Source organism: Anoplopoma fimbria, chromosome 6 (assembly GCF_027596085.1).
Source record: "Anoplopoma fimbria isolate UVic2021 breed Golden Eagle Sablefish chromosome 6, Afim_UVic_2022, whole genome shotgun sequence".
NCBI classification, from domain to species: Eukaryota; Metazoa; Chordata; class Actinopteri; order Perciformes; family Anoplopomatidae; genus Anoplopoma; species Anoplopoma fimbria.
The window spans coordinates 20,308,325-20,321,917 of NC_072454.1; the positions used below are offsets into that span (position 1 = coordinate 20,308,325).

General features: G+C 45.2%; 1 protein-coding gene across 1 annotated transcript in view; it reads left to right on the forward strand.

The window, feature by feature from the left end:
* Positions 1-3,480: 3,480 nt before the first annotated feature.
* bcl11aa (BCL11 transcription factor A a) overlaps positions 3,481-13,593 on the forward strand; it is a 50,491-nt gene continuing 40,378 nt past the window's right edge. Inside the window, 3 exon segments of the mRNA XM_054600418.1 lie at positions 3,481-3,539; positions 7,541-7,873; positions 7,876-7,992. Coding sequence (XP_054456393.1) covers positions 3,485-3,539; positions 7,541-7,873; positions 7,876-7,992 — 505 coding nt within the window. The 5' untranslated portion in view covers positions 3,481-3,484.

Here is a 13,593-nt window from a genome sequence, read left to right on the forward strand (position 1 = left end):
CATTTATCCCCCCGATTACACTCCTTAAAAGGACGCTTCATTATTCAAAGAAAAACAATTAGGAACTGTAGCTTTTGTCCTTGTAGCCTACTCTCTGCGGGTTATTATTGTAATGTTTATGGGCATCTTTAACGCGTAGCTTCTCCAGCAGTGACGGAGCAGTATATGCTTATTCAATCTGTTCATGTAAAATTAGGGTAAAACCAGGAGACTGATGGTTAACATTTAACTTGATAAAAAAAAATTGTAAACTCTTGAAATCTGCCCCCATAACTTCTTCCCCCACCTCTGAAGTGCACAAAATGAGTCAAATACAGAGACGGAAATGAACAACCTTCCACTTAACGTTCACCGTCTTTGCCTGTTTCAATCCACTTTGAAAAGAAAACGACAAAGCTTTAATAATAATAATAACAAAAGTAAATCTAAAGAAAACATAACCGTTAGAATCTACTGATGAGGAGAAATAATCCACAAATATATTGGAATTATTATTTAGAATTTGCTTTAGGACTGAATATACAACGAATGACTAAAGTATTCAATCTAACAATTCATAGGCTGATATCTGTAACCAACCTTTGCATTAGATTAGATTATTTTTTATTAAAATAGAATTGTTATTATCATTAAATGCAATTATAAATAAATAAATAATACAAAACTCTTCTGCCATGTTAAAACCTGTCTGGACTTTGTCACACGGACTCAAACGAAGATTACCCTGTTGGGGATACACACACACACACACACACACACACACACACACACACACACACACACACACACACACACACACACACACACACACACACACAAACCGGTCTTTCTGTTTTAATAAACCACGCAGCGAGCTGCAACCTGCAAAATATTTTCACTCACTGGTCATGCATTTTTCCCCATTGACGTTGAACCTCCTCCTCCTCCTCCTCCTCCTCCTCCTTCTCAACTCCTCCGGCTCTCTCTCTCTCTTTCCTTCTCTGTCACTCTCCCATCACCTCACTCCTCCTCCTCCTCTTTCTGTCTTGGCTCCCAACACCACCTCCACCCCCCCACACCCCCTCGGTATTAAGTGCGCGTCCTCTTCGGTCAGTGAGCGGAGCTCCGGGTCTTCGAAGCACCACTAGAGTCGCCGCCGCCGCCGCTGGAGCTCCCGTTCCGGGCTTCTACTCTGGAGCCGCCGCTGCCTCCGCCGGTGCCGCTTTCCCGGGCGGCTGAATCTCTCCGTCCTCTCCTTCTCCTTGTACCATCCCTTTCCCTCTCGTCCCTCTCGTCCACACACAACACCATCGGCTCTCTTCTTTTCCAATTTTGCGCTCCGTGTCTCCTCTCCTCTCCATTCGTGTTCCAAAAAACCTGGATCCGCGTCGGGGCTGCGCTGCGCCTTTTGCCGTTTAAAGCCCCGCGTCTAATATTACCAAATCCCCTTTATTACTAGAGTATTTACAATCTCTCTCCCCCTCCTCTTCTTCTTCTTCCTCCTCCTTCTTCTCCTCTTACCCCCCTTCCCTCACACACACACACACACACACACACACACACACACACACACACACACACACACACACCACCACACACCCCTCCCATGTACCGTATGCAGCTCGAACCTGAGGCACATCTGAAAGTTATTACACGGGGCGCTTATGTGCCCGCTCAGCTGGCCCGCTCGCACTCCCACGGTCTGCACAGATACAGAGACAGAGACAGAGACAGAGACAGACATACAGGCAGACCCCCCCCTTCCCCCACAACTCACACTGTACAACTCCGTTGGCACACACAGTTTCACAATGGAACGAGTGACACACACACATATATGTATAAGTGATACGAAGTGATATGAATTCCTCTAGTGACTTCAAATAAATATAATAAACTCAAAAATATGTTTTTTTTGCTTTTGCTTGTAAAAAAATGTATGTGCTTATGAGGCGTATGGTGCAAATGTGTTTCTGCCAAGGTAAAGGTTATAATCCAGCCAATAAAATGCACTATTGTTATGTATATAGTGTAGCTCCAGATCGGAGCAAATAAATCATAATAAACATTGTTAACACTTACATTAGATTCAACACTTTCTATTTTAAAGGGAGGCGGTAGTGCAGATCCAGGTGTATGCCACTTAAGAATAGGATTCTTTCTTTCTTTTACAGAGCTAGGATGTGATTATCATCTGTGTATATAGAACAGCGACTCTATCTAAAGCAAGTCACCCAGGTTATAGCCTGTGTCTGTATTTCTCTGTGCTTGTTCAACCTGTTCGTCCCGTTCGCCGCAACTGGATAGTTTCTCTCTCTTTCCTTCTATCTCTCTCTCTCTCTCTCTCTCTCTCTCTCTCTCTCTCTCTCTCTCTATCTGCCTTTATGTTCACGCGCTTTAATCGACGTGCGTCCAGGTGAGCTTTTGGCCAAGCATGCCTCGCGCGCTTCTTTTCTCTCTGTCCACCACGCGCTACAGACTTTTGTTAACACGCGCGCACACTCTCACTCCTCCGGTCGGGCTGTACAGACGCAGCGGCATCACATCCGCCCCCCTCCAGTGAGCTCCTGTCCGCGGCTTCCCTTGCCCTGTTTTGCGTCCACCTCCCACTCTTTCGCTCTCTCTCTCTCTCTCTCTCTCTCTCTCTCTCTCTCCTTCGCTCTGCATATTGCTTTCATTAGACATCTCTGCATCTCTCTCTCTCTCTCTCTCTCTCTTTCTCACACACACACACACACACACACACACACACACACACACACACACACACACACACACACACACACACACACACACTCCTCCCTCCATCCGAGAGAGCCTCTTGTCCGGCCCCCTGATCTCTGTGTCCATTGGCTTCCAATGGGTCTATTTCTCATGTCCTGCCCCCCCTCCCTCCCTCCCTCCCCCTTCCTCCTCCACTCCTCCGTCCCCCTCTCTCTCTCTCTCTCTCTCTCCCTCGCTCTCTAATGACCGACCATTGGTGTTGTTATTGCGCGTCCCGTCCGTCCCTCCTCCCACTCCCACTCCCACCCGGGTGCGTCGGCCCTGCCCATGTTTTTGTATGTCGGGTGTCCGTCCATCGCCTGACGTTCAAGTTCGCCGGGAACGTCACGTCCGTGCACTTGAACTTGCACGGCTCAGAGGGGGGTGGGGTGGGGGGGGGGGGGGGGGGGTTCGAGGGGTGGGGGTGGGGGGGGGGGGGGGGGCTTTTGCCATTTTTTCCATCTCTCTCCCCTCTCTCTCTCTCTCTCCATCTACCTCTCTCTCACTCTCTCTCTTTTTTCCTCTGCTCTCCTTTCTCAAAAAAGCCATGACGGCGATCCTGCGATCCATCTTCGCCTCCGCGCCATCTTTGTATAATTTCTAATTTATTTTCTTTTTTTTTTCTCCCCCTCCTTGTGGATGTCAAGGCGTTGGATGAAGATATTTTTTGCCCCGCTGGAGTCTCCTCTCTAACCCCGGCTCTCCCCGATGTGATCCGCGCTGAACGCCGCCGCCAGCCACCATGTCTCGCCGCAAGCAAGGCAAACCCCAGCACTTAAGCAAACGGGATTTTTCGCGTAAGTAGAAATGAGAGAGAGAAAAAAGAAAGACAAATGTCACTTCTGACTTTCATTTCATTCAGCAGAGATGGGGAGGGGAGGTGGGGGGGGGGGGGGGGATGGGGGCAGCTAAACAGGAGCCTGTGTGGACACCGGACCGTGCCGCTCGGATCCGAGCGGTCAACTGGACTTAACAGCGTGGAGACAACGTGCGAGACCTGTGTGCGTAAAAAAAAAAAAAAAGCCGCTCGGAGATCCACAAAACAAAAAAAACCCGAAAGAGAGAAAAAAGTTTTGCTTGTGTGTCGGTAAACACCCGTTACTGCTTCTCTGTTACGCGGGGAGAACGTGCACTCGCTTGTGGCAGCGTTGCCCCCCAAAGTCGCTCCGGTCAGTGGAGACGCGCAGGGCTCCCGGGGAGCAGAGCGCGTCTCCTCCGCGGAGCTTCGTGGATGAATCCCCTCACGGAATACCGCTGTCCGGTAGCTCTGCGGGCAGCATTTTTTCATCTGCTCTCTTGTACTATTTTGGGATTATTTTCATGAAAAGAAAAAAAATACAACAACTTGGAGGTGGATTTTTGGATCGAGGGGGGGCAAAAATCTCGTGTCTGCCTCCCCTCTCTCAGCAGCTCGATTTAATATTTTTTTACACACTTCTAAAAAAACATTATGCCTCTTATATAAATGTTTATCCACGTTTAGTCAATAGGAGAAGATTTCTTTCTTTTATAAAAACAACAGCAGAGCCGTTGCAGATAGAGTTAGAGACAAGAAAAACAGCAACAGGACAACAGCCTATTTAGTCGTATCGGGGTTATTTTTTTTTTTTTCTTATGAAATTGCATTTGAACCAACAAAAAAAAAAAAAGGCAATTTAGGATTCTTAACCTCCACGTACAGTTAAGGTAAGGCATAAATATCAGCTCATTGATGTGTTGCAGCTTCAGCGTGTGTGGCAAAGCGAACGAAATGCCAACAATGTTGAGTTGAGTCTGGAGTATGTCTTTACGCACGGCGTTTCTTCATCACCGAAGCTTTATTTCTTCTAGTTTTATTGGACGTGTGATATGTGCCGAGGTGTTTCGAAACTGCGGAGCAATTGGCAAAGCAGGGCTCATCGCGGTGCCATGTGCCGCACTGTGTGCCACCTCGCGGCGTTTAGTGCCTCTCTAAGTGGCCCGCAAACATAAAACAAGAAGATATTTGGGCATCTTTACGCATCGGTGCCTGGTTGTGTTTCGGTATGTTGACTATAGCTGTCGCCTGTGTTGTTCGGTTTAGAGATCGAGAGAGAGAGAGAGAGAGAGAGTGTATGTATGTATGTGTATGTATGTGTGTGTGTGTGTGTGTGTGTGTGTGTGTGTGTGTGTGTGTGTGTGGCCCTGGCTGGGTGACAGCGCAGTCACAGTGTCCGTGTGCCGTCGCTAGGAGGCAGACCGCGATCAGAAAATCCAGCGCTGAACTTGAACCTGATCAGTTTCATTGCCACCCCCCCCTACCTACACCGGGTTTGCTATTTGGCGATCTCTTTAGAATAAAGGGAGAGCATACAAGACATGTGGGAGGGATGTAGGGAGCAGGAGGAGCCCCCCCCACCCCCAACGCATCTAAAAAAACCGCAATTCCTCTTCATCACATCAAACCGACCTTCTTACGCTGTATCTCCTTTTTTTGGTGCATCACATTTTTACATACATGCAGGCTGCAATCAGTATATGCAGCTACACTGTTAGTATGCCTGCAGCGCGCACACACCCCATACACACACACACACACACACACACACACACACACACACACACACACACACACACACACACACACACACACACACACACACACACACACTTGTGCTTTTCATTGGGATTGCAGATTCACATTTGTTACAAATGGAAAACAGAACCTGGTCTGTCACTCTCAGGCAAACACCTTATTTTCCTTTCATTTATTTTTCATTTTCGATATTTGCTATAATTCTATAATTCTAGTGGATTATTTAGCATATACTTGTTCAGTGCTCCCTTTGTAGCAGCACAATCAGGCTGTATTTAAGTAGTACAATGCAAAAAATACTCAATAGTGTGATTGTCAGTGCTACAACAGTCCTCCTCCTGATTAAATTACATTTTTAGATTTTATTTCATATTTTGCCAATAAGGAAATTAATACTCTGTTTGGGGCAGAGAGCCTGTTTTCCCACAGTTAAGTTTTCTACTTTTCTAGATTTATCAGAAAGGTTGAACTTCTAACCTAAAGCTTATTAAATGGATGGATGTAATGGACTTGTACTTGTAAAGCACCTCTCTAGTCTCCCAACCACTCGAAGCTCTTTAAAAATATTTCTAGATTAGAGTACCTTCATTTGTTCTATTATTTTTTTCTACTATAGGGGATGTGATGGTATTGTTATACATGTTTTTTTTATATATTCATAAGGTGCAGAGACATTTCTTCCTCTGTGCTCCTCATGCTGTTTATTTCACCCAGTTGCATTGCCTTAAAATATATACAAATAAGTGGATGCTTCTATTTCATTGAAACTGAACTGTGTGCATGGAGACTTGCTTTGCATTTCTTTTTTTTTGCAACATTAAATCCATCAAAATGTTTTTGTTGTTGTTTTCAAAACCCGGATATAGACTCTTTAGTTTGACTTAAGAGGCGAGGAGCTTATGTGGCTTTTCATTTGATTTTTTTTGTGGTATGCCACTCCACAGATGTCTCACAGGATCGTGGCTTTTAAATGATATTTCCGTGAAGGGGATGGGGTTCACATTCAGAACCTGTGTCTCTTTTTCTCGCTCTCTTACTGTTTGTCTCTCTCTCTCACATACACACGCTTTTCCATCCCCACGTACACACTATTTCCCACATGCATGTGAGAAAAACTCTATCCTTATTATCAGACAAAATCTGTTCCAATCACCGGGACAGTAAAAATTAAAATCTATTTTTTGATCCTCAGTGGCTTTAAGTTCATTAAAAATGTGAAATTGGCGGCTGAATAAAGAAGGTCAACATGCATTAGGCCGGCTATCTCGGAGTCAGACTCCTGCTCCTTGGACTGGAAGATTTCCTTAAAAAAAAAAGGGGGGACAGTGAATTATATGCTGCCGTTTTTGCTTCTCTAATGCAGCGGGCTGCTCTGTTCGCGACTCCTCTCACTCCACATGTTTGGATGGTTGGAGCTTGACAAAAGGCGCCTTAAAAAGAGTAGTCAGGAGTTAATCCGGCCTCGGAGGGGTGGGGAATCGGGGTTGAACAGCTCATTTTGGGGGCGATTTGTCGCTGCACAAGTGGCTGGTATAAGAACTATAAGCGAGGCGTGTGTAATCGAGGCCGAGGACAGAGTTCCCCCCTCTCCCTGACTAACACACTCTGCCGTTCCCTTCTCTCTCCCCCCGGCACATATGTCGGACATGTTTGTGACAGTCTTCCATTCTGCCAATTACAGGATCAAAAACCTGTTCAAACAAGGTTAGGCAAGTCAACCATCATCCACATGTTTAGTTTTTTTTTCAGTGAACGTTGTGTTTAACCGTCATTTTTGAAAGCTTCTCCCTGTCATTGGCTATGAAATTGTTATCTTTGAGGAATCTGATTTGAGCTTTCGAAGCTATTCAGGATATTCTTTCCCACCGTTTATTCTTGTGATGTGTTATCCAGATCAGCTTGCATTGTAATCATTTTCCCCTACATTACATGCATTTTTTATCATTACAAGGCACATTTTCTCACCCCATCATTGTGTGTGAACCACACGTCAGGCTTTTTGCTTAGCTTTGCCTCTTGAACTCTGATCCTCTGTGTGACAGACATGGTCTTCTCCTGTCATGTGTTCCCACTAATAGCTGTATCAATGGGGCTTAATTACAACAGACCAAAAAGAAAAATATTAACATGTGGTTTTTGCTTTTTTTTGTTTTTTGCTGAGAGTAAGCTTCACCTTCTAATTTCCTCTTTTTTTTTGACTCTCCCTCTTTCCTCCCGTCCCCTCTCTCTCCTCTGCCTCCCTAGCAGCCGAACCCCTCTCAGCAGCCGCCGTCTCGTCGGAGGAGCTGTCGGAGCGCTGCTCTGAGCACTCGGAGGAGGGCTGCGGCCTCAACGGGCCCCGCCCGGGCTCCACCGTGTGCCGGTTGGCCCGGTTGGGTCACGACGCTCACCCCTCCCTGGAGCAGGACCTCCTGACCTGCGGCCAGTGCCAGGCCACCTTCCCCCTGGCGGACATCCTGCTCTTTATCGAGCACAAGCGAAAGCGATGCCACGGGCCGCCCTGCCTGGCTGTGGGCCGGGGGCTGGACAAGCCCCCTCGCCCTCCCCCGGCCTGGCCCTCACCCCCTCGCCTGCGTTCGGCGCCCTGCGCAGCCGGAGGCCTGTGGAAGTTGGCGTCCAGGCCACACTGGCTGACGACGATGACGACCGCTTCTCGTTGCCCCGGGGGATTTGCCCAAAACAGGAGCCCCTCCCAGGTAACCAGACCTGCTTCCACACCTTTGTCTGGATTTTGTGGTACCCAAATTAAGAAAGAAACAGCAACTTAACTGAGGCAGTGTCTGTATCTGTAGAGGATGTCGTTGTGCTTGTGTATCAGCTTTTGCGTGAATAAGGAGGTCTCACCGAATATTCTGTCATAATATCTAAAATAGAAGATAGATTTCCTGAAGCTCATTGAGGGATCACACAACTCCTCCAGCTTCACTCAGATTCCATTCCACCTCAAATCGGCACATTGCCATTTCGAGTGTGTGTATAGCCCTGAATGGGTGTACATTTTTGCGTGTGTTTTTCTGCTAACCCTAACCCGTAAGACCCAGTGTAGGTGTGCGTGTCGTGGTGCGACAAGCCAGCCGACACGTCGCCCCGTGATCTCAATCCAAACCTTGTTGGGTTGCTGTAGCAGTCTGAGCACAAGGACACACACACACACACACACACACACACACACACACACACACACACACACACACACACACACACACACACACACACACACACACACACACATGCACACACAGACCCACACGGCAATCCTTGTTAAGGCTAGAAATCCGATTGGCTGAGACTTGTTTGAGGGGGTGGGATGAAGTGGTACGGGTGAGGTGGCTGTTGTCAGACAAACAACAACAGAGGGTCGTCACAGATGGGGAGGAAACCGGAGAGAATAGGCCTCTGTGCTTTTTGTTTTTTTACAGCTGGCACAGAAGCACACACACTGGTTTGATTTAGGATGACTTTCTCCCTCCGCCTGTGTGTGTGTGTGTCTGTAAGAGAATGTAGTGGCTCAGCCCAAATCTGACCAATTGCCCTTCCGCTGATCCACTGAGTTCAATGCAGTCTGTGAATGTGTGTGTGTGCGTTTTCCCAGCTTACCCAGTTTGGCCATGTTGATCAAATCCCTCTGGCCAGCAGCAAAGAGACATGGGTGACCTTGAAGTTGTAGTGCCATTGGTCAGTGTGTTGGTGGCCTTCTGAGACCATAGCGTGTGTGTATGTGTGTGTGTTTGTGTATGTGTGTGTGTGTTTGCAGATGGAGGATCAGTGGCTGAACTGGATGTCTGTGTGTGACTTTCAGTCTGGGGAGTAACTGTAGCCTCCTTTCTGGGATTGGGCGCACAGAATGTGTGTCCTTGCATAACACGTGCGTCAGTTCATGTGTGTGTGTGTGTGTGTGTGTGTGTGTGCGTCTCTCTCATGTGGCCTTAACAGATGTGTCCTGCTCTCAGTGTGGTTTCCCCCCTTCCACTGCCACATCTTACCCGACTTAATGCGGCCCAGCTCTCCATCTCTTTCCTTCTTTTTCCCCTCTCAGAGTTTACCTCCGTACTAAACTCCATAGGTAAAATGTCCGATTTTTCCCCCCTCTGTTTTTAATCTCTACCATTTTCCCCGTCCCCATTTCATCCAGTCTAAGAATCAAATGAAGGCGAACGGAGAGAGAAGGAAAAGCCCGTTTTTGGTTTTGCTCTTAGAGGGGAAAATATTTTATTTAAAGTGCCTTAACACCACTAATTATTTGTTGCAGTGCCATTTTTTTTTCTTTCTTGTGCATTTTAATTAGCAGTAGTTTTTGGTGGCGGGTTGCCTGTACTAAATTAGCCGTTACAGAGAGAGGGGGGTGAAATTAAAAAAGAGTAGCGGAAACACAACATACACTTTATCACTTTGCTCGTTGAATGCAACTCAGACATGTTAAATGTTGCAGTTTGTATTCCATTTTTGGAATACAAACTGCAACAATAAGCTGTTTAGGGCTGTGCTTGACATTCCCGTAACTGATCTTACATTTTTTACTCTTATAGGTGCTGGAGATGAGGGTAATTGTTGTCAAAGATGTATTTGACCTTTGACCTGTGCCCGCTAGAGACTGACCTATCTACCGTATGTCAGCTGGAAAGAGTTAATGCATAAGCAACATTGCTTTTTTTTGCTCGGTTCTCTGCATTGACTATACATTTAAACACCCCCCCCCAATCCCCCACAAACACACACTCTCACAGACACCCACCCGCTAAACTGGGTTATTAGAGCGATTTACATCATAATAAGGCGTCTGGTTTCTTTAGTAGCGTTGTGTGTGGGAACGTCTTAGGAGGAACAGCTGTACGCTCAGACAGGGGAGGAAAAATAGGACAGCAGCGTTATATATCTTGTCTGATGTTGACGTCAAACTGAGCAGCAGTTAGACCGAAGCGTTATTACACGCTTTGCTCTTTGGAATTTGAAACTGAAAAGAAAAAAATAGAGCTTTTGAAAGCTCTCATCTTCACAAGGAATCAGATATTTTGTTTACTTCCATCCTTTGTAATAGATTCTTTTTTTTTCTGTGGCCCTTCTATCAGCCATTGGATGGCACAAACGTCACCTCACATGCTGAATTTACATCCATTTTGATATCCAATAATTTAAGCCAGTATTATTTTTTTCCCCTCGACCGAAGCTTTCATCCTAATTGACCCCAAACTGTCACGGTGTAGTAAATATGTGAAAGGAAAAAAAACAGCAAAAATCTGCTGGTTGCAGCCGCGATTCCAAAAGCATTCCCCTATGACACAAAAAGGAGGTGAGGTGAGGGTTTCCTATTTGTCAATGCTTACTTGGTGAAGGTTTTCCTTACAGTATCTAAGGCCTCCACTTGTCCTGTAAGAAATCAAAATGGATTACATATTCAGGAAAAGCATTATTTCATACCATTTATTTTTTTCACCATATTAACATATGACAGTTTAATACTCGTGATCAATATTTTAAATTCAGCATTAGTGTATTGAGGTTTCAGCATCTATATAACTCAATCTGGAGGGTGGTTTAATTAGAAAAAACATCCAAATGCCATTAGTGTCAATTTATCTGCTTTTGGGGGGGAATCCCTGCTCTATTTGAAAAAAAAAATATTCTGACTTTATAGGAAAATCCAGGGAATTTCTGCATGAATCTGCCTGTGCTGGCTGCATGTGTGCCTGTTGTAAAAAAATTGTGTACGGTCAGACTGCTACAGAACTCCTCTGGCTGCTGCGAGGCTCAAGAGGGAACACAAAGCGTTGGACTTGTGCCGGAACGCTGCTGATATTTACATATCAAACAGCTCCGACAGAGGAGAGCCGAGACGTCACCTTGTCTGTGTGTCTGTGTCTGTGTGTGTGAGTGTGTGTGTGTGTGTGTGTGTGTGTGTGAGTCTGCGTATGCGGTGTGGGTGGGCAAGTACGCTGCGTTTTTTGCATCACTGATCGGTACTTTTCGCCTGTACGGCGCTCTGGCTCACACACACACACACACACACACACACACACACACACACACACACACACACACACACACACACACACACACACACACACACACACACACACACACACACACACACACACACACACACACAGTTGCTTTGCTCTCTCACTCTCTCTTGCCTATTTATTCTATTAATCCCTGACTGAGATGAAAATTCTGATTATAATCCCTGAGGTGCCCCTCGTTCAGAAACAGCATCAATAATGTCTCAAAAGGGAGGGGTTTGCCTATGTGTGTGTGTGTACCTTTACATGTGTGGATGTCCATGTCTCTCTCTCGCTCTCTCTCTCTCTCTCTGTCTTTTATTTTACTTCATTTATTTTAACCAAGAAACTGAAATTCAGAAATACTTTCTTTGTTGATTATTTCTACAGCGAACATCATTTCTGCTGTCCAGTTTTCCCAATTGATTTCTCATAATTGTGAATTTAATCCTCTATCCTCTCTGTAAAAATCAGTCCTAATATATGTGTTAATGAGCTGAAAATTGATATGCAGCCAGAACAAAGAATTATCCATTTTATGGACCAGTGATTTTATTTAGCAGTATTGGCTGAAATGCTGCATTGGCCTAGCAAACATTTAACAGAAATATTATCAATACTTGTCCATGTTGGAATATATAAAATAAAAATGTCTTGGGAGTAATTCATCAGTCACACTGATATTTTCATTATGGTCAGCCCACTGAAGAGTCGTCCTGGCTTGCAGCCTCGTAACATGTTAGTCTCTGTATGATCTAGTGATTGGGAATTAGCTCATTGCTACCCACCTCAATACACATTAATGCATTTTTAACACCCAATCATTGTCTGGCTCGGTGTCAGATCTTTCTCTATCTCATGTCTATTCTCTCCATCCTCATCTTTTTTTTTTTCATTTTCCCATTTGGCTCATGTCTCTCTGCAACATTAGCAGTCAATGCAAATCCGGGACAGCCAATTGATAACAAATCAATTACAGTATGTTTGGTGACTGTGTGTGTGTGTGTGTGTGTGTGTGTGTGTGTGTGTGTGTGTGTGTGTGTGTGTGTGTGCATTCCCAGCGAGCCTACAAAGAGATTTCACACGCTGGCTGCCATCACTAATCTATTGTTGCTCTTTTTCTTTTTTTTCTCAACATAAGATTTCATTTAGTGGACTAGAATGCAGTGCGTTTGAACTCCGGCGTTCCTCTCACAGTGCAGTGAACACAGGACTGTGTCGGCATTTTGAATGTGCTTACTGCGTGTAAACATGTGTTGCAGAAAAACATCAGCAGTGGGATAATATGTAAAACAGCAAGGCACTGGAAATACTGGGAGAAAAAAAGAGCTAATAGTCTGCCTACAAAGGCCAACAGAACTGTACTGGGTTTGATATTCAAACACTCGTAAAACTCCATACGGACCGGGCTGAACTGTTGATTATTGTCTCGCTCTACATACGTGGGTGTGTGTTTTCAGAGCGAGTCTGTAATCCAGACGGAACCAAAAAAAAAAAAACTTGGAATTCAAATGCTGACACATTTTTGGATGTAGTAGTAAAAAAGGAAGCAGAAAAGAAGTGCTTTGTGCTGCTCTAAATAGGATATGAAGCACTTCAACATGAATTTGAAGTTTCTTTTTTCTCCAGCCCATGTGCCTAGAAAAGTCCAGACCGGAGAGCCAGTTGATTTAATGTGATTGCAATGTTAACAACACACACACACACACACACACACACACACACACACACACACACACACACACACACACACACACACACACACACACACATTTTGTTACATAAGATTAAAAGTATTAGTGCAACAGCATTGGATTGCTGAACTAAATCTAGTCTGCTATTGTCCTGGCTCTTTATTTAAAGGGACAGTCTAGACATGTTTAAATGCACTTTTATAAAGTTGGGGGAATCATGAAAAAAAAAGTATGGTCAAAATCAACGCTGGCTGCTTATAGTAGAGATAAACGGTTTAATGCATTTGGGGGGATTTGATATGGCGGGGGTGCTGTGCCGCCGTTCCTAGAGGTAAACACTGGAGCCATAGAACTACACCTGACATAATGTGCACCGCAGCACGATACTAACAATCTTAACATTAACTGTTCTCTCAGGATGGTGGTACCAATCAGACAAATAAATGTGTCTGTCTATGTAGAATCTGTGGAGGTTCCCCTGGGTTTACCCTGAACTTGCCAAAGTGCCTTTGAGAAAATTGTATTTATCATCTCCATCCTTATTGAACAGTTATACAGTAGTAGCTGTTTAGCTACATAGCATAGCAGCTGGTTGCTCAGGAAGCGA